This window comes from Anopheles maculipalpis, chromosome 3RL, assembly GCF_943734695.1.
Source record: "Anopheles maculipalpis chromosome 3RL, idAnoMacuDA_375_x, whole genome shotgun sequence".
NCBI lineage: Eukaryota > Metazoa > Arthropoda > Insecta > Diptera > Culicidae > Anopheles > Anopheles maculipalpis.
The window spans coordinates 90,272,566-90,294,793 of NC_064872.1; the positions used below are offsets into that span (position 1 = coordinate 90,272,566).

A 22,228-nucleotide genomic window follows, 5' to 3' on the forward strand; every position below is an offset into this window, starting at 1 on the left:
ACTTGCAGGAAGTCATTCGGAGGGTGTCTCGTCCGGGTTTCTTTCTGATGATCTAGCGTGGTTTGACTTCAAAATTTGTCTTTGGTTGGAATCTTCGATCGACTTGTGGAAAGCCCTAGCATATGATGCCCAGTGCGACGAACTCTTATTCCGAATTCTTTCGCATAATTGTTGGCTTTAATGTTGCGCATTTCGATCGAACACGCTAGTCATTTACTTTATGTTTCACCCATCGAAGTTAAAAATTAAGAACATTTCTGGACGCGGCAGCAAGTGTTCAGCAAGCACACTTCCCTCGTACATTGTGTCTTGCTAGGCTAAGACGCACAACAAAGTCTCGCGATATCATATGCCCAGCTTCGCAAAAGTGCAAGAAAAGCACGTCCTCGTGACGCGTCATGGTTCTGTGGTTGCGGAGTTGGCACCAACTATTTTCTTATTGCTCTTTGTAGTTACGGAATGTGCTTTTCTTTTTATGCCCAAGTTTATACCTTTTTTGACGAGCTCTGGGAGTTGCAAAGAGGGTAGTGACGACCAACAGAAACGAACCAATCAATCTAGCTCACATCAACTGCATCAGCAATGGATGTCGGTTACTTGGATGTATTTTGATCGTTTTTCTTTTCTCTATTTGAAATTACAGTGAGATCCTTGTGTGTGTGGCGAAGGGAAAATATAAGCAAATTTTAATCATAAAAAAGAGCTGAAAGCAGCAACGCCGTCAGTTCAACGCACGTGTGTGTATGTGTTAATTTGTGAAAAAAGCAGTATGCAATTTTGTGAATGAGTGAGTTGTGAAAACGTAACCTAAAAAGTAAAATCAATAACCGCTGCTTCCATCGAGAAAGGATCGTGTAATTGATAAAACCTCCATTGAAGAAAAAAACCTCATAATCATAGCATAAACCAACAACTTACACCTCCAACGTGCGCGCGATAGTGTGTGTGTGTATAGCGTGTGTGTGTGTTTCTGTGCAACAGTGAAAACAGTGCAAGCCCATAAATCCCCTATCCTTTGGTCGGACGAAAAGGATCAAGTGAAACAACAACAACAACAACGATGGCGGAAGATCTGCGAGACCGCAACGATCCGGAGCTGAAATATCTGTCCGTCGAGCGGAATTCGTTCAACGATCCCGCTACGCAAGCGGAGTGGACACAAAAGCGGTTAGTTTGGGTACCGCATGAATCACAGGTAAGTTCCCAGTGCAACCCAAAATGGGGGATGTATATGTGTAGATCTTTCGAGAAAGATTGTCCCTTGGCGACAATGTCTTGAAATGACTAGTTCCAGTCAGAGGATCATCTGGTTGGGTATGAATATGTCTATGTCTTGGGAAGTAGGTCTTCTAATTCTTCTTGATGTAACGACTCATTAGGTTACGCAGGCGCAGGGTCATCTAATGCCTTACTAGAATTGTTGATAACGAGTAGTTGGATAGTCAGTCTTAACTAGGTTGGGATTCATAAAATACGATCTATAATTGTTTAGAGTTTCCGATGGAACACGAAATATTGCTTCGTACAAGCGAGACAAATTAGTCACTCCAACTGTGTCTTACTTAACTTCAATCGTCCACCATACCGAACCGGATCGGGCGTCAGTGTTGTGTCCAAACAAAAATCAGGAGAAGTGCTTGAGAAAGCGATCGATACATCACACACAGACACACACACTTCGAGATCTCCGGCAAACGAACGGGTCAAGTATTTTACGTTACGGCGTGACTCATAACCACACACCAGGCAGCCAACTTTTGAGACGAGCCCGTGCTGTGCTTTTGTTGGCTTGTTGGCAGTCCGCAACTCTCAGACAATGTTTGTTAAAATTGATATCATTTCCTGTGCTCTGTCCCCTTTTTCGGATAGGGAAGCATTTAATGCTCTCGTAATTCCAATCGCGCGATCGCGTTAAAAAAATGTGCGCGACTTGTAACTGTAACTTATCACAACCAAACCTCCGCACACAATTTTGTATTTTTGTGTTTACTTTTAGCATTTTTTTGTTGTTATCTTTTCCGATTTGCTAGGTCGGTCGGTCGGTGAACACAATATTGCCGCGTTGCCCGCGTTGCTGCCATATAAAGATAAGATAAGAATGATAAAACCTCTACTCAGGCGTGTCCCGTGTGTCCGGTGTTTGTTAGTTATTTGTGCAACAACGGCAAAAAAAATAAACAAAACATAACGCACCGGAAGGGTGCTCAGGTCTTTTTGATTGATTTTTGATCGACAAATATGGCTAAAGTCCGTTCTGGAAGAGGTAGTGCAGTACGATACGAGGAGCAAATTATCGTTCAAATGATGAGCACGACGGTGCACACACCTCTTTAGTTTAGTAAGGGGTTTGGTTTGGTGTGTATCTTGAAAAGCGGTAAATTAGATATAAATGTTTGATGGATTTACGCTCCTCTTTCTCCTACATTGCAGCGAAGCCTCTCCCTTAAGCCTTCGTGAGCACGTCGTGAGGGTGGTTTTCGAAGGTAACATCGCGCATTTGCTCACGCGACGGCCGGTAGACGACCGTATCCGTAACGAGACGACCGTACGTTTTGCCGGCTGGCAGCCGGCATTTTATTATACTCACCCACCCTCCCCCTCCCCCTCCCCACGGTTTGTTGGCGCGTTCGTATGGGTGGGTGAATATTTTATAACATTTTTTGTTGCTGCTGCTGCTGCTTGCTCCGACCACAGTTTGTCTGGCATGCAGTTTTTATGCTGTCTCACAGTGTATTTGTGTGTGTGGTCGAAGAGCAATTTTGCAAACTTCACTGCAATCTTACCTTTTGGATGGTCGTGGAGGAGCAGTCCATGGCTTCATTCATCGTGCTCTCTTTCTCTGGCCGTATCTCACTATCGAACTTCACTGAATGCAATCTCACGTCATTGCATGCTGCGATATTTCATCCGCGTGAGACGGTGGTGTCGTTCACTCGCACTCGGCATTATTGGGTGGTCGTCGTTGGTTGCGCACATGTGCAGACTCGAATTTTGGTTTTGCACAACACTATTCCGGTCGTAAAATAGGGGGAGGAGGGGGGGGGGAACACGACCGAAGAGAGCTCCGAGAAAATACGTCCAACAAACCAAGCGCCCGGTTCAATGCCGCAAACGAAAACATACACACCATGCTCCATGCTGCACTCCTAATGCATCGCGGAGTCACCGGGAGAAGAGCGTCAAAGACATTGACCTCCACGGTTCGGAGACGCGACGAGAACACTGCTGCTGCTCTCGAATGTTTGCGTTTGGATGTGCCGGCGTTTTGCAATTCGATTCCTTCCGCTCGGGAGGATCCCAACCGAGAACGCGAGACTACGAGACTTTTCTAAGGAAAATGCTTACCACAGCTCCCACAGACACACATCTTGTGTTTATCATTTCAATACTTGGATCCACTTGTTTAAATTACTATTTGTGGATTTATTTTTTCCCCCTTTTGCTTGGCCAATCTCAACCAGAACGGGGTTTTCCTTTCGACGGCTCGGAAAATTCGAATCAAGTACTAAAAGAATAGCGGACGATGACGTCATCGGTTGTTGTATTGGTCATACTTTTTCCCCCTCGGCGGTTAATCGTGGGCGGGTAGGTGTGCGTGTATCTCAGTAGTAACCCACCTCCCCCGAAGAAAGTGATGAAGCATTAATTCCATGCTTGATCATCTAAGCTTGATCTAAGCAACAGGCATTCAAGGGAACGATCCGTTTTTTTCTTTCTTTGGAGCCGTGGAGATATTCGCCCCCCGCGCTTTATACACGACAAGAACCAGAATTCAACAACGCTCTGGATGGTGCTACTCCGGACACTTTACAGTGGGAAGGGTATAGCCTGTCCTATTTTCGCTACAGAACGCTTTATGCGTGTGTGCCTTTTTCGGGATGATCGCTCTGAGTCTTGCTCTGTTTCAATTCGAAGTATATTGGCTTTGCACGAGAGAAACCGGCACCGGCGGTGGAAGGAAATCTGTAAATGTAAATAGCCAAAGTAAAGTAAACATATGGCAAAAAAAAGTACACAACGATGAGTAAAGATAACGCCCTCGTACGCACGCACAGCCCATTTGTACATTTGAACGCCGCTTGGAGTGGTTCTACTTGTGCGCTTGTCCGCGGAGGCCAGATTTTGGCCCAGGGATCTGACAAGATTTGGCGGGAAGAGTACATGGTGACTAAATCAGCATCTTCATCATCCGCCATCGAAAGTTGAGGTTAGCTCGTTTAGATGATCCTGCCTTAACCTTTCCCTTTCTTGAGTAGCTCGGTTCCACCATTCGCTGTGGATGTTTGATTTTCGATGAGCATAGAGCACAGAGAAGCAGGGCGTGTTTGCCAAGAGGGTTTGTACACGTACACGAGCTAATGAGATGATGATCCACGGCGTATGAGTCATGGAGGGCAGAAATAGCTTGCCTGAAGATCATCACCGCAGAGGATGTTTGCAATGTACACCATGAAAACGGTGCGATGAATGTTTCGCTTTATTCCGGAGCGCACACTATATGATTAGCAGCGATTTGGTAGGTTCAATAGTTGGGTAGCGTCTACACAGCTTCTCAACATAACAGATAACACCCGTAAAATACCGTTTTGGAGAAAGGAATTTATTACGCAAGAGGAATTTTTTTTGGCTTTTACGCATTCAAAACAGTACTCTTTTCATATAATGGTTGACTCCGCCTGAAGGTCGTTACCTACTACGGGCCTATACACGTCCTTGCCAATCATGGACGCTATCTGGCGTAAGCTCTCCGCGGGAGAAGCTCAAGCGGCGCCAATAAACTCGATAATGTTACGCAGCTGTAAAATGTGGAGAAAAAACAACTCAGAAAACGTCAGCAAGGCAGCGTAAAATTACAGCGCGCACAGCTCAAGCGGTCGTCACAGGGCACCAAGTTGCCGCGCACCAATGATGGCATATCTCCTTGCCATAAGAATCGTCGCGGATGCTGTGAGATGAAACAAAGATGTGGAGGAAGGAAGGGACAGAGGAAGGGGGCAAGGTCCGTGTGCGGTGAACAGCAAGCCGTCGACTAAACACTACCATATACGGTCAACTCCAGTGGTCACCCCCCAGAAAAGACCTTGTCCCATACACGCTGTGACGGCTGTGAAGGTGTTTCGCATCGGGGAAGGTTCTTGGAGGGCGTCTGTACACAGAACGGGGGAATGCTGGAACCTGTTACAAATGATCGGTGGCAAAGGACATATATTAACGATCCTTTTTGCTCCTTCGCTTCGCCTTGCCTGTAGTGCGTTAATATACTTATGTGTTGTCCTTTCGCTCTCTGATGGCGGTGTCCCGTTCGTTGGGGATGGAATATTGAAGATGTAGGTCAGTAGTTCGTTGTAACCTGTTTCCCTGACTCGACGAGTTCTTCTCCCCAGTGTTCCTGACAAACTTCTTACGTTTCTTTTCTTTTTTTTTTGTTATTGCTTCCATTCCAGGGCTTCGTCGCTGCCAGCATCAAAGGCGAGCGGGGCGATGAGGTGGAGGTCGAGCTGGCCGAAACCGGCAAGCGCGTGCTGGTACTTAAGGATGACATCCAGAAAATGAACCCGCCCAAATTCGACAAAGTCGAAGATATGGCCGAGCTGACGTGTCTCAACGAAGCCTCGGTGCTGCATAACATCAAGGACCGATACTACTCTGGTTTGATATATGTAAGTAGACATCCCCCCTACCCCACGGGGTAGTCAATCCAAAGAATGATGGCAGCGGCGCAGACCACTGTTATGTATGAATGTTCCTTATTTGGTGCGTGCTGCTCACCAACTTGCCTTTTTCGTCACTGAATCGGTTGGGTGATCGGTTTGCTGTTGTAGCCTTTCATAATGTGGTATAACCTTTAAGGGGGAGGTTTTTTCCTCAAAGGTGTACAATGATCATTGGGCCGAGTGGTGTGTGATTGCAGGGGGAAAAGGTCACGAACACGAACTGGCGATTGAGGTTGAGCTTTTTGAGCTTAAATTTCTCACAAATTGCCCAAATTCCGGCGATCCTGCTGAAACTCTTTATCAGTTTACCAAACAAACCTATCTGGAAGGTAAAAAAAAAAACGTCAAGAAAATGATAACTGTGATTGAGGTGAGTTTTCTCTTTTAAATCCTCTTCCACTTGTGGCAAGGACTCGACCTAGTAAGAAAAGAAAATTACAGACACACGCTACTTCAGCCCCGGTGGGGCAATGGAGAGAGATTGTTGGGTTGATTTTATGTAATCAAGAGACGGTAACGGCAATCGACGAACAATTGTGTTGTACGGTGGCAATGTGTATCAATCAATTAAGACGCGTGTCGTATAAATCAGAAAGACCCCCGAAGACCCGAAGGAATAACGATCGCAAACCGATACTCTTACACTGTAGGGTGTTGCGAGTAGCCGGTGGGACGTTTATACGCTTTGGTTCAGGAGTTTCACGGCGTACACAACACGCAATGCTAATTGCAACTGCGAGGACTCTCTTCGATGAAACGATCGATCGAGTTGGTGAAGGTTGACTGCCTTTCGAACCGATCAACCCTTCTGGGCTGTGGGTTACGGATGCATATTATTACAGCATAGTAAAAAAAAGGACGTAATGCCTTACGTTTAAGGCACCTTTGGAGGACCATTTGTTGTGTGGGGGGAGCAGAAGAGGATTAGGGATAGGTCACTTATTGTGTTGCATGGAAGTATTAGCGAAGAAGTCCCATCTGAGAAGAGGTCGTGCGTAATTCACAAATACGAGAAAATACACTAACGGGCAAGTGGATTGATGGTAGTACACCAGCAAGGAAAGGCGATCGTTTACAGCGAGAATGGGATGGAAGATCGTTAAAAAGGCGACGTTTCGTAACGCACGGACGAGATATGCGCGTACTGAGATTTATGAATTTATGGGAATCGGAAAACAAGCGAAGAAGAAATACACTGTCAGCCCCCGTGACTGTGGACCGCGAACCACAAGCTGCCGTTGTCCGCTCATCCCTTCGCCGCTCGCCTTGCCGCATGTGCCGAGAAACCGGTCTTCCTCCATCCGAGGGTTTGCACTGAAGTTATTGTTACACACAGCCGCACCATATGCCGCGCGCCGCCATCATAGATCGTTTGATGATACGGTTTGCCGCGAGCGCTGGCAGGGCTGGGGGAAGGTGGTGGTTGTGGATCAATTTCCTTCTTCTCTCGTGCTCTCGTGTGTTGTGTGTTGCTTGAATCTGATGGCAGTGCGGAGGCGGCACAACAGGAAGCTGGTGAGCCAACGTTTAGACGCACGCCCAACGGAGGGATTCAAGAGCATTATTGGTGGACCACAGAAGGCAGATGGGGTCGAGGTTTTCAACTGCAACACACATAAACAGTTTAATCTAAAACCCATTTTTCCGTTTCGGTTCAATGGCGGTTTGTCAATGCAGCTGAGCGATGACGACCGTGTTGGTGCGCCCCCGAGAGAGGAGGCGTTGGTAGTAGGGGCCCCACATCATCATCATCATCATCATCGGCATCATGATCAGTTTTCTAGTTCGTGAAGATGTGCGTGTATGTTTTTGGCCCCGATCGAGCCACGATCAGTGGATCCTCGTAAGCCCCCTTCGCATTTAGTCGTTTAACTCCTCACTTAAGGTGAAATGCGGAATGGCGAACGGGTCGGATGTTCAAAGACTCCGATCCACGCGTGTGTATTATCTGCCACTGCTGATCTACCAAGCGACGCAACAACAATGTCTTTTCCTGTGCAGTACAACGCACACACTTCCCCCACGCTTGTTAAAGGAAAGTAAATCAATTTGCGCGCGATGCAATTCAATGTGGATCCAACCGGCGCAATGTGGGAGATCTACATCTTCCCCAAAGCTCCTACACCGTTTTGTCTTACCTTACCTTCTCGAGAAAACTCGGGCAACTCGGGCGGCAATTTCCGCATTCACCACCTTTGTTATTCCACAATTTGACAAGAAAGGAACCGCCACAGTCTGTCCTACGCGCGGGCGCTCGCGCGTTCCCTCCAACGCAACCGTGAGTTTGTGTGAGATTTTGCATAGAAGAAACCGACTTGTGGCGTTCGAAAGCAACACCCTGGCACCTTCTGCTTTGCTTGTGTCTCCAGTGTCTCGATCTCGATGTCGATCCCTAGAAAAACGCCAGCACAGTAGTCACAGTCGGTGAAAAGTGGTGCTGCACTGTCTCCTTACCAACCGCGCGACTCGTCAACCTGTCGTGACAAACCGTCGAGGGCAATTTGAATAATGGTTCCGTAATTTATTCGCTTGTTGTCACATTAATTATTTAATCGCTGGGTTCTTCGTTTGTGCGTGCACACCTCCAGCAGATAAAGGCGTAGTGTCTTGAAGGAAAGAATTTCCCCTTAAGATCTCGCTGGCAACCCCCGGTTGGGCTAGAAGCGGCCAGTGACGCCGTTGGTAGCTACTGTATTTTGAATACTTTGGTCCGTTCGAATGGGCCATTTGATCGGCTTCTCCATTCCCCCAAAAGGCCGGCCGCACACGCTGTCAAGATGATGCTCGACATTAAATATGATTGGCTCTTGACAGAGCAAAAGCGTGAGCCACTCCCTAGAATCGTGTAGCCTTCCACGGTGGGGCACGGTGGCAGTTCCGTTTCGGTTGCAGTAAGTTGCAGGCAACAAAGAGAACGTGAGGTCATAAACGATTGGCAACAGCGAGTAGCTCGGCGACTAACCAGAGCGATAAGTCCGCTTCACTGCACACCCCCCATGCTCTCCAGTTGGGTCTCTCCAATATGGCCCCCCCTGAGTAGTCTACTGATTGCACCTATTCGTCGTTTTCCCTTTATGTTTTGTGCATTTAAGAACGCTGCCACACATTCCAAGGGTCTCTCTCATGCCGACGTCGTTACTCATATCGCCTTTCGTCGGAGTGAATGACATTGCCAGAAGCGTCACGGGCGGACAGAAAGCGATTAAAGTCCCAATGTAAAGCGGTTCAGTTTCAGTTCGTTTTTTTGTTGTTGTTGTTGTCTGTATAGTTCAAACATCCAGCACGCCCAAGACTCCCGGTCTGTGCTTGCCTGTGTTATCTACAGCAGCAAATTGAAAAAGAGGGTCAGCATGCTTCGTTATGCACAATCAGTCTGGGTGGTGCTGCACGTTATGTTTCTGAGTTGACAAACGGTAGTCATTTGGTTCCTGCTTGGTGCTTGGGTATGTCATCAACTACCAGGAGCGAATGCGTGGATGAAGTACTGAAAAGTGCGGGTACCACGAGAATTGCTAGAACTTTGATGCTTGGTGCTCTATGTTTGGATGAGTTTAAGTATCTCATATCATAGAGCCAAGTGAGACACTTCATACACACATCATAATGTCACACGATCACGCTTTTAATTACTTACAAAGTTGCAGAGGTGATATTATGTATACAAAACTGTATGTTCTTGCTCTAATGCTAAGACAAAGTTCGTGATTTGAAGGGGTTCGCATTATCCGTCATCCGTCATTCGTAACGTCAACTTAAAATAAAAACACACGAAACAAAGCAGTCAACTTCCCCGTTGATCAGTATTCTGGTCTCTAAGCTTTACGATCGTTACGGTGCCGCCGCCTCCTATCATCGTCCATTAGCGTCCAACTCTTCAACTATTGTCCAATTCCGTCCGAAATTCCTCGACGTGTCCGTGTGATCGTACCCCGAGATACAGATCATACCGTTTTTGATGTGTTCTTCTCCGTGGCTGTTGGCTGTCGTGGAGCTTTCCTCCGCATTGCGATCGAGTTTTTACCCACATTTTCGCATCGTTTGCCCACGACGGTTGGTGTACGTGTGCAGAAAGCTTAAACGATGTTTCGGTTTGCTGTTGTGTCCTCTCTTTTAACGCAAACCTTCCCGGCTATTGCTGCTTGCCGTTGGTACACATGCCGATGTTTTTATTTATTTATTTTTTTGAACCTGCAAGGGCTACAAATCAACGTCAGCAGAAACAAGAGGGACAAGCTTTTCAAGGCTTCAGTGCGGGACGGAAATGTGATATATATACACACACACATACACAGAAACTGCGGTGACTAGTTTGTTGACAAACTTTGAGCCTCATTCTTGGCGAGGTTCGAAACAATAACGCCGCCAGCGGTTCCATCGTTTTGGGACGGTGCCATTCTCAGCACATTTCCAGCCAAACAGCGCTAAGTAGTGAAAGTTTTTTTGTTGTAGGAAACACACACTAGGTGTATGTAAATTGCCCTGGTTGAAGAAGTTGCATTTCACTGGGGAACCCTTTTTTGCTGCTCCGAGTGATAAGGTTTTGGGTGAGGAGCTTTTTTTTTAGCTGAGGACACAAACTGGAGTTAAATAAGTTCTGGAATGATAATAGTGCCCATTAGCGTACGCTTTATGCTGTTTCTTGTGTTGGCTTTTCTATTTTTGCACCGAAGGTGGAAGTAGTCATTTGCGGCATTTACATATCACACACAACACTAAAGTCAATGGAAAGCGGCTGTGTGCCTTCAATGGTGCGTGTGTAGGTCGAGGTAAAATGTTGTCGACCGTAATAATTAACCAAATGAGCGACGTGTGTTTTTGATGGAATGGTGTAGTACACGCCAACAACGTCAAAATTCCTTAGGACAACAAGCTGCAAAAGGGTAGTCGGTCCTAATCCGTTACAGATGTTGCGCTTTTATTCACACGATTAGCCACTACTTCTGCAGTTAGTGCTGACGTTGGTGACGTCTTTTTGGATAGCAAAAAAGACAGCAATTGAGAAGAAATGCAAGTTGAACGAAGGTAGCTACTAGAATTGAGGCCTGTTTGCTTCGTGCAGTCGATAGAGGGAGAAATTCCTTGTGTGCAGCGCAAAATGCCACCGCAATGGCACAGTGCGATGCATGATGAAGCCTTTCCTACGATGCCTCGAATCTTCATGCCTCCGAGGTCGAAACGGATAAGGAGTGGCTCGTTGCAACAGGTTAATTACATGCTTACCGAGTGTGACCTGTGTGTTGGGTGCGTGCGTGCCGGTGCGCTCATCTGTCTCGATTGATTAGGTTTCTTTCCACGCTTGACTCTGCCAACTATCTGGCCACTCTATTGTAACGGTCGACAAGCGTTGAAAAGTGGTGTATAACGAGGTTCGCATTCGTACTGCTGCTGCTCCCCCTTTATGGAGCTTCGCAATCGATCATCTGGTGCGAGATGTGTGGAGTAAAACATGCTCACCTTAAGCTTTAACCTGAAACTCAATCTTTGCGGTAGGGCCAGTGGATAGTGATCGGTGCGAAATGCCGAACGTTTGTGGGGATCGCCTGTTACTCTTAGAAAAAAGAAGAAGAAAAGAAGAAAAAAGACACACACAAAAACAATACCAGGGGGTTGGGGGTGGGGGGAGGGGTAGGAGAGTCCTGGGGTGAGTAGGAGAGTCCCGGGGTGGAAAAGCGTAACAAAAACATTTGCATGCTATGTTTGGAGCTGCGGCAAAGCTGATTCGTTTGCCAAATTCGGAACCCGTTCACCGATGGACATTCTATAATCGGCGGTGCTCTGAATTAAACCATCGTAAATGACTCATCCAAAAAGCCCAACATTCGCTCACAGCGGTGCGGTGCGATACTAAAAAAGGGAGGACCTTCGTGTCCCGTGTAAGCCGCTTTTGCAAGCGAAACGGTACGACATTTTATGCTTTTATCTCACGACCGGGCTACTTGATGCTTCTGTTCTGTGCAAACCTTTGCTTATCGCTCCGTCCGTGATTGAATGAATGTGAGTGGTTCGGTTTTGGTTACAGGTTGAAGTATTAACGTATGAAATATGAGAATCAAAACCTGTGAAGGACACGCGGGTCGATTCGTAGTGGCGAACTCCTCCCATATCCCTTCATTTCACTCGGTTAATGTATGCATGACGAGCGAACGTATGAAACGTGATCACTCCTTCCGTAGTCAGTGAGCTGGAATGCAGACGTCGATGCGCTTTTCTATGAACTTCAGAAGTTCTGTTACAGTTTCTAGGACTTTGGGATGACAGCGCTTAGCGTTTTTGTAATGGTGCGCGATATTTCCCTCTTAATTAGAGACCTAGAATTTCAAAACGAAAGAAGGTCGAATTCTTCAAGTCTGCGAGACACCTCATTAAACAGAGTCCTTCAAAGGTGCCTCCAGAAGCGTATCGTTAGCCTGCAACTATGTGCCAACTATTCTCTTATTGCGCGCCACCACTTGACAGCTATATCGCAGGGGCCGTTCGGTATCGCCTTATGAGGCATCGGTTGCAATAATGATGTACCTACTGCAAGAAACCCGCGTTGATCGCGTTGCGCCCAACCAACAGAGTCTGCCAACCAACGTCAACTGCCCGTTTTCGTTTTAAACCATAATTTGCCTTTGTCCAAACATGGTAATAATATTTCGTCGAGACGTTCAAACCCCCTCAAAGAGAGAGAGAGAGAGAGAGAGAGAGAGAGAGAGCCCGTGTTGCCATCATCATCTGTACGGTTACGCTTTGTGTGACAGTTGGCAAAAAGCGTCTCGCTTTTTGTATTCGCATCAGAGAGCGATGATCCGATTTGCTTGTTTGTTGTGGATGCTTGGCGTTATGGCTGAATGTCCAATTATCACCTTGTGCATCGTTCTGGCGCCCCGGGCATCATTTAACCGCCATCGATAGCTTCTCCCTTGCCGCGCTTGAACCATCTGGCTGGTTGGCTGCTGGCGCCTTGTCCGTCCGTATCGTTTTGCTCATGGAGAAGTGTGCGCCATTCAATCTATGCGAGGGATTGCTGCATTGAGCAGAAGAGGGTGCGCGCGATCGAGAAGGTCAGGCACACAGTAGTAACGCATTGGGACACCTCGATGCCTTCCCCTCGAGTGACATCGTCAGTAGGTCAGGCCGGCGAGAGATCCAGTCGAGACGTCAAGTTTATCAATATCTGGTACGGTGCACCGCGGTTTGCGTCGTGTTACTTCCAAAAATGGCAAGTCCTCACCACAAGGTCGGCTCGCTTCAAATGGACTTTATTCGAGTGGATAACCGATTGCCATCGTTTCTCCCTGTCTCGGTGGAAAGAGAGCGGATCATTCGGCGAATTATGAGTTTGTATGGCTGTAAAACTCGGCGCCAGTAACGTTTGTGGAACGCTGTGTTACCAACAAGGTTGAAATGTGTTTTACCTTTAAACGCACCAAAGGATTGTTTTTTTTACGGGGCTGTGTTTGGAAAGTCGATCGGACAAACAAACACAGTTTCGGTATTTAATGATAAAGCGTAACATCTGTTTCAGCTAGATTGCTTCTTTAGCGCTTAGGTTGCGCACACCTTTCGAGACAACTTGGCGAGTGATTTTTCCCTCATCGTCAAAGGTATTTCCTTATCTGTTTTGCTGTGTCCAAATTCTGCGAATGATGGTGTTGCAGAGTCATGATTCATTAACCCACTTCCGACGCAAACGCGTTGTGAAAGCATTCCCCACACAAAGGAAACTTTGTGGTTTCTCGCATACTGCCGGGGTCCATTCAGCTACCGATAACGGGCGACGTCATACTTCGGTTAGTCATCTTCTCGGCTTTAAATGCTGCTATCTGCCTCTGACACACCTGTATTACTGTTTCGCGCTTTGCTCGAGCTTTGGGCCTCGATTGCCTTCGACTGTTGGGACTTGGCAATTCGAATAAAAAATAAACTGCTTGTAGCTTTAAGTCCCTTAAGAGACTTGAAGCGATTAAAGACTAAGGATTTGAATGTGAATGAGAATGAAGCAGGATCTCCCTCGAATGTCATAAGCCGATCATTGTAAACTGCAATTGAGAGAAGCTAGTCAAAACTGCATAGTGTAATAGCGTAAGCGGATTTGCAAGCAACCATCACAACCATCGTCTCCTGATGAAGCCCATGCAAAGAATGTATAAATGGCGAATTGTTTGCAAACGCCCGGTGCTAACCACCAATTGTCATGACTTGCGTTAGAGAAAGAGCATGAGTGTTTTTTTTAGAGGAGGTTGCGAGTTGACCTTAGCTGTGTCGAACATATCACCCTAAGTGCAGCGTAAAAGGACTATGGCGGGAACCTCTTCGCCAAGGAAGGAAGCGAGGCAGGACTGCTGCAACACAACAGTGCAAAAGGGAGAGAAACCATTAAGTTCGCTTGCGTCATTCTGTTTGGCGCCGTATGCTTGATTTCACGCGCGTGGAACTAATGGACGGAGGTCCGTCTCCTTCGTACGTCCAGTCCTGGGCGAAGCGTTGCACCTTGTCGCCTTCGGCGGAGAAAAAGGAGGTCAAATGCATATGTTTCTTTAGTTCCGTTCGGCAAATTGCACTCTGTAGGGGAGGAGGGTTTATATGTATTGCGTTTTTGTCTGTTTGTTCAAGAGACGGATCGACGCATAAAAGGAGTGAAGTACTGTGCGAAATCGTGATCGATGTAGATTGATAAGATCAAACACTAAGGTGAGATCGAGACATCGCGATATGTTGTCCTCTATGGCGTTACTTCACTCTTGCGTGCTTCTTCATGTGCGTACAGTGACGCATGACGTGGTTGTCGAGGTGTAATATCTTTATTTGTAACACTGTCGCTCCACGTTGTTAGCAGCGGTTGTCTAATTTGATGCGTGGAATTGTGTGTCTATGATTCATTGAATTTCAATCACCCATTTCCGATGGGGGAGAGCGTACACAAGTCGATGACCTGTTCCAGTAGGATCACAGTATTGAGTGCTAGGTAATAGTCGGATATTCATTTCACTATTATGGTGGACGTTCGTCCCAGATTGGATCTGATCCCACGATATTTGGTGCCCAACGCTTTGTGTATCCTCATCATTAACTTCTGTCGCGATCATGGTGGAACAAACAAAGCTCAACTCAAGCGCCTCTCACTGGCAAATGAAGCAATATCTTCAAGAGGTTAAACATTTCGTTCGCTGTTTTGGTGACAAACGCGCGTCACCACCGAGTAGTAATACGATTGTTAAAACAATATCTACTGCAATGGTCCGCTTGTCTGCCGCTTGCCTTCGGCCATGACGTCGGATTACATCAGGCCCATCCGGTTTGCTCGGGAGGAGTCCATCACGGCGACGGCGTACAAAAACACCGATCGGGCACGATACACCATACCATTCCACCCATCTTGGAAAAAAGAGTCTCTGTGTTGCGTTGTTCCTTTGTTTGAGGCACCGACATCCCGTTTGACCGGGACTGGTTCTCGCGGCGGGTACAGAGGGCACAAATGATGTACTGCGTGTTGTGTGTGCGCGGTTTGCAATTGACCATGACGTGGATGGGGCGCGAGTTTTATAATTATTCGCATTGTGCACATTACCACACGTGCCACGCACACAGACCGATGCTCCGATCTGTCTCCGACAGTTTTGCAGCACTTTGTTTTTAATCGGATTCATTTGTGGCGAAGATGAAACTGTGTTAAAATCAGGCGCGATGATACACTGTGGTTCGTTGGTAAGCGTTTGTCCACCCATGTTCTTCTCCCTCTCTCTCTCTCTCCCTCAGTCGGATCTTTTTTACCGGAGTGATGACATGTGCTCGTGACTGCCACGCTACGGATGAATCATCCACGCTTTCGAATGTTTCGTTGCGATGCCCTCCTATTCCACGGTATTCTGAATTCTGACTTTTTCCAATGTAGTAATGTGTCCATATTCCTGCCACTTTGGCGTCTCATTCCTATCGTTCTCCTTCCCGAGTTAGTTAGCGCCCGTGATGATGAGTAGTTACGATCAACAATTAGCATTCCATGCAAGGAAAGCAACATTCCTTGAGGGCCATATTTGCAAACTCGATCATCAATCAAGCTCAGAGTTTTCTCTCTCTCTCTCTCTCTCTCTCTCTCTCTCTCTCTCTCTTCCTCTATCATTTAACTTTATTACTGTAGTATATGACACTTTGGTGGATGTTTATCACGAACTTGAACTTACATCCTGTTCGTCTTCAACCGATCCGACTATTAAGGCATAGGAAACCATATTGGGTCTCTCTGCACAGCGCACTCCCAACCCCCCATATCAGACTTGCTATTGCCTAGACAGGAACTGCCATGACGTATCGTCTAACGATCGAGGGAATCATCACTCACTAACGGGGCCCATATTCCAAGCGATCGTCAAACGCAACGCTTCGCTCCCGTAGTTGCGGACCGGACAAACAGTGACCTTGAATACGTGCCTTGTACCCTTGGCAGTGGGGCAGTAACGAATTCCAGTGCCAAGACGGAACTCCCGAACCCCGCGAATGAAAGAGAATCCAAGGCCCGTGTTTTTGAAGCCACACTCTTCTAATATATGCTGCGTAATAATTTCCCATCGACGAGGCACAGTGGCTCTCTCATTGGCGATCTCTCAGTTTCGGCGTGTTTTTATGTTTTTCTTTTTTGGGGGGATATAATGGCGGTTTGTCTTGGGACTCACACGCACATTATCTTGAAACTAGCGAGAGAAAAAAACCATGAAATGGTGTTTGTGTGAGAGAGAGAGAGAGCAGAAGTTTAAGAAGTTTTTCTTGAGTGAGGTTCCAGCCCCACACCATCCAAAGCAGAGGCAAAACGGTGGTCATGGTCCGATCTTCATCAATGGTGTCAACTTGCTTGGCCGGTTTATTTCTTCCCTGAAGTGCCCTGAAGTCTCTCGCTCTCTAGGGTTTATGTGTGTGGTGGTGGTGGCTCCACGCTTGGCAAGAAAGTTGAACAACCGACACCCACACACCGGCAGGCGGAAGCTTTGCTGGTCGCGGCGCCGCTGTGTTTGCGGAAGCCTTCTTGAGTTGGGGTCTGCCAATAAGAGATGCGAAAACTTCGCTTTGCCCGTGGGCTTCATATTTTTGGAATCGTGCTTATAATTCAGGTCCGTCCGTAGTTGGAAGACTGGCCGAATCCCCATGCCCAGGAAGGCGATCGTTAGGAATGCGTTGAACTTTTTCGGCTGTGTGAAACAGGTTCGAACTCTACTTTCGAGGAGCTGTCAATTGAGGTTGCGTTGGGGTGTGGAGCGTTGAAAAATATCCAACAAATACAGTAACGGGAGGGCCACAGATTCAATGTGGACATTACACATTTCTATCCAAGGTCATAAATACAGAAGAAGTCCAGAGAGAGAGAGAGAGAGGGAAAGAGATAATATTTTTATGTTTTATGCTGGATTTATAGGTGGACTTTTGGCCATCTTTCAATTGAGGTAAGGAAAGACTATCATCCAAAGCAAACATTCAAGATTTGGATGTGTGTGTTTTGGGAGTGCTTTCTTAAAGTAGATCCCTAAGAAAGTATGGACCAGTATCAAGGGAGAGGCATACTAGCAAGCGCTCACTGTCTTCTGGATCGCGCGTGGTACGACGACTTTCTTCTGTTTTATGACTCTCACGCATTGAGACCACACCGCGACGCTAACTAGAATGCGACCACGCGATTGATACCTTCCTAGCTAGGGGTAGGGGTAGCTTTTTATTGATCAATTCAACTGCACTAATAAGACGTAATGGGTGAACCGAGAGATCTCGAGACACCCGTTGCTGTGCTGCAAACGGAAGCGAAATGAACCCAGCATTGGGACCGTTCTCGATTCTCGTTGGGGTGAAGATGTCTTCCGTACAATGTGATTGTGTATCATTAAAATATTTTGTAGACTCTTTTCTCTATTTGTTAAGGCTACACGGGGTTTCGCACGCAATACTAACATGCTTTAAATGGAGCGTACTATTCAGCGACATCCAACACCTGCATCGCACGTGTGATGCTCTCCAACGTTTCTTCGCGTTCGGAGGGTTAAACAGCACCCAACATCATCTGTACTGTATCAACATCGAGCAAACACTGAGTAGGCTGCAAATGGGCGGTAGCAATCGCTTTTTGATGATGATGATGCTGGTAGTGGTGTTTATATACTGACTTTGTTTGCAAAACAAACCCGCCCGCCAAAGGGACAGGCACACTGAACAGCGAGCCCCGGGTCATGTTGTACCTTTTGTACCGAGTTTTCACTTATGAGCTGGTTGAATTTGCATAATTGTAAACCCAACGCCGTTAGGTTGGTGTGTTGTTTTATTTTGGCTTTTATTTGTCGAAACCTTCGTGTCTCTCGTTGGTGTTTTGTGTGTGAGTGCACGCGCTAGAAAGCTAGATTGACGTGAAGTTGACGAGAAGAGCGTCAAATATGGCTTTGATCAAGTGCGCGACCCAACTCTTCACCGATGGCAAATATGGAGCCAATCATTCGGTCGACTGTTTCCAATCAACGAATAATCGGTTAGCTATTGCCACTAATTAGACAAACAGGCGCTGATAAGATTGGCCGTGACGATAAGAAACAGTTCCTTAAGGGCGGGATGGCTTTTCGTGTGTAGTGTGATGAAGGCAATGGGAATGGAGCAATCAATCGATCGAGTTTATGATTCACTGAAAGATTTATAGCCGAATACGGATGTGCCAATGTGATTCTTATTTTGTTACAGTTCAAAAATAAACCTGACGTATATCCAACTTAATGGTTAAATTACTCAAATTCGATGGTGTTAGGTAGTTGGGGGAATCTCTCGGCCTTTGAACGGGATGCACCAATGGGGGAAGGTTAATTAAAGTTATTTGCACACTTCGCCTATTTGTTGTTTCCCATTACTCCTAGCTAAGTTTTGCGTCGCTTCGTGTCTGTGGTATTCGCATAGAGCATCACACCACGCTGTGTTAAATTGGAACTGCATGAAGTGCATGGCGTCGGCGCTATAATTATCCATCATAAACAAAACCAACCTAATGATGGTGGTGGGTATGGCACACCGTAGTGGCAAGATGAACGGCAAGACACCACTTCCAGTGGTGTTCGAAGTATATTAATATTTAAGTGTAGATTTGCTAAATTTGGAACAAGTGCGATCCTGGCGGCCGGTGTGCTGTAACCACCGATCTCTATATTTCCTGTCCAAGGTGAATCTTTCGACCTGGTAGAAGAGATACTCGAAACATATCTCTGAATAATGTCCTCAATTAATGATGGTTTCTTGGGCGATAAATCTAAAGACACTTTGTGGCTGCTAGGGTGGGTGGTACGAGTAGATCACCCGCGAAAAGAATCTCACAACACATTGTTTTGGCATGTGGAATGTTCACACTGCTGAATGGCGTTAATTCATGGGCGACGAAAAATGATGTTGGACTTTATGGATGTATGGAATGTTTTACGACAATCTGTGGCTAATGTTTGTGTTTTTTAAATCTATTTGTTTTGGTAAGGAAAAACTATTAAGAAAGCTTAGATATTTATAGCAACAAAGGTAACATTTCGATAAATGAATGGGAAAGGGACACCTTCTTGTAGCAGTGGCGCCATCGTTTTCTTTTCCATCATCATTCTGAATGTATATTAATAAATTCCTATTTTCTTTCTCGTTTGTTTCCCCCTAGACCTACTCGGGCCTGTTCTGCGTAGTGGTGAACCCGTACAAGAAGCTGCCTATCTACACCGAGAAGATCATGGAGAAATACAAAGGCATCAAACGGCACGAAGTGCCACCACACGTATTTGCGATCACAGACACCGCCTATAGATCGATGTTACAAGGTACGTGGCCTTATGATGTGTATGACGAATTGGTGGGGAAGTTGTGAAGCATGATCGTGGCACCGATTAGCGGTAATTGTTGATCACTAGGGTCAGGATATTGTTAGCATAGGGGCTGTACGAAGTAATTATCGCGCTCATTAACTCGTGTTAGTTGTGAGGACTAATTGGAATAGGAGAAAATATTGTGTGATTATCGAAATAGGAGAAATTTCTGTTACTAGGGCATATGGAAACTAGTACCTAGTCCCCGGCTAGTCCTTATCTTATCTGGCATTGAATATCAGTTTTCTAAAGCCAGTGAGTAGTTGGAGAATGTTGAGCAAATTAATTGCCTAAAGCTTGTAAGACCATCCCACACAGGCGTAGTGATTGGTGTTGCCTCATCATGGATTATCGTCCATCACACGGTTCAGCGACGGACGGGGAGCTGTCGGTTATTAAAAGAGGACACTGTAATTAAATTGTGTCCATTCGCGCATCGTTCACCATCAGTGCGCACATCGAAGAAGACCGTACGATCGTGTTGATACCACATTGCACCCAAGCATTCGACGGATAATTGCAATCGCCGCGACAGTAGTAGTATGTAGCTGTACGAATCTCATTTTTGGCGGAATGTATGTGCCTAAATGAGAAGACGGGCCGAATTCCAAGGGAAAGCTTTGAGCTGAGACAGGTTTTTTGTTGTATTTGGTTGGCTAATTTTATCTCCGTCCGTTATCCTTGACATGGAGGAACCCATCGAATGTGTGTCATGGTGCTAATTTTGTGAAGTTTGATGTTAAAATTTTACTATCTTCCCTTATGGATATTGCAAAGGGATTTTTTAAACATCCGGCAGTTTTGCGAAACTTTTACCGCCGAAAAATGGTCGCCGATGCTGTTGCCATATTGAGTAAAAAGTGAGTTGATTTTTCGGACACGGTCTGTCCAACACGGACGGTTAATAAAAATTCGTCTTTTGTCGCATTACCATATAAAGATCGCACGCAAGAAGCAGGGTCGGAAGTTAGTGGCCTTTCGCTCGATTCGTGTGCATTAATGGTAAGATGCGGAGAGTTATTTACGAGACAAACGACTTGTTTTTTTTTCGGTACATTATACATGTGATTATTTTTACTATTGATAGTCGGATGTGTGGTTATTCCAAATGGCTTGTTAATTGCTTGCATCAGATAATAAGACATAGAGACAAAAGACGTCTGACAAGCATGTATTAAGTGCATGAAAGGCTACACATGGTGCACCCGTACGTTCAACAGTCTGTGTGATTCATCATAGAACTATTTTCCATCCCAAACGTCTAACAAACGGGTGACTGTATCGCGGCAGATTCACTTCGTCTGTGCATCGAACGTTTTTTCCCGCCATGTTGCGTGTGCTTCCGCTACATCTTTAATACTTTATACTGCTACAATCATTCGATGTAACAGTTATTGACGTGTTGGATTCGTGTGAGTATGTACTTACACTTCCATTAATACGCTCTTCATGTACTTGAAGGTCCACGAAGTTGCAAGGTGATCATTGCTATCGATGGGAAATATTAAGCGTGCTATAATACTGTATACATTCGCTTGCTAACTTGTGAAAAGGGAGCTCTTACTTCCTTGATTGTTACTGGAATAGAACTAAAACAAACGATAGAAATTTTTAGCATATATTCAGGGGACAGTAAGACGTCTTCGTATCGTGAAAAGTTAATTAACAACAAAGTGTTATTTTATTCAGATCAACATTAGCATTAGCAGAACAGCCACAGACCAGTTGATTGGATGGATATGAAAATCCCCAAGTTCCCCATGAAAATGAATGTGGTTGCAATTGCACCGTGCAGCTTTAAATGACCAATCACGATCAGCTTGTGTGCTTCGATACAGTTGACCGAAAATTACCAAATAAGTCACAGATTTTAGCCTGCTCCGACATTCATTCGCAAACATTCTTATAGAATGATAGCTTACGATCGATCGTGTAGTGAACTGTTGAAACATTTAAATTAACTTCAAGTCAATCGCAAGAGATCGGAGATAAACCCCAACCGTAAATTGACACAGGACACCGAATTAGGCGGGACTGTTCACACAGTGCGCTTTGATCGCGGTGCCCTGCTTGGTTTGTGACCTTTTTGTCGTGCAATTAATCAATCTTCAGCACACATAGCAATTAGTAGACATATGATGACGAAGGGCAACACCAACGGTAATCGGGTGGAAGCAGTAGTGGCGAGTGTGTGGACGTACCATTTTAGGAAGCTGTCGATTTACATAGCTATATTGGCGAGGTGTAGTCCGGTAAAGCTCTTTCAGAAAATCGTTTTTTTCCCCCTAATAAATGTGGCGAATGTGAGTTCTGCACGAGGTTAGGAGGAGCAGGTAATAGGCAAGGCAATGGTTCGATGACAGTATTTTTTTTTGTGATCTACTAACCAAATGACTTAATGAGGTCGCGTGAAGTTGTAACAAAAAAAAAAGAGCGAACCACAGATGACCATTTATGGTAGCGTCAAACATCGGTGAGAAATCCTGCCAACGACGAGCCACACGCGGATCTATCGTGTGCCTCAATCGAGCATTGAGATGTCGTTTTACGAAACATATGTTTCGTTGTGGACATTTGCGTTTGTTTTTTGCTCTTGTAGCCGTAATAGACTCGAATGGCAACGTCAACAAGTCTATTAGATGCTGTTTGAAATTGAAAAGTGGTCGTCGCGCGGGA

General features: G+C 45.9%; 1 protein-coding gene across 2 annotated transcripts in view; it reads left to right on the plus strand.

The window, feature by feature from the left end:
* Positions 1-1,047: 1,047 nt before the first annotated feature.
* Positions 1,048-22,228, plus strand: part of LOC126561300 (myosin heavy chain, non-muscle) — a 35,085-nt gene continuing 13,904 nt past the window's right edge. Inside the window, exons 1-3 of one of the 2 annotated variants that reach the window (XM_050217347.1) lie at positions 1,048-1,195; positions 5,445-5,660; positions 19,351-19,507. In XM_050217347.1, the coding sequence (XP_050073304.1) occupies positions 1,061-1,195; positions 5,445-5,660; positions 19,351-19,507 (508 nt within the window). In that variant the 5' untranslated portion in view covers positions 1,048-1,060. The remainder of the gene's footprint in view (positions 1,196-5,444; positions 5,661-19,350; positions 19,508-22,228) is intronic. The other variant, XM_050217348.1, reaches the window with a different exon arrangement.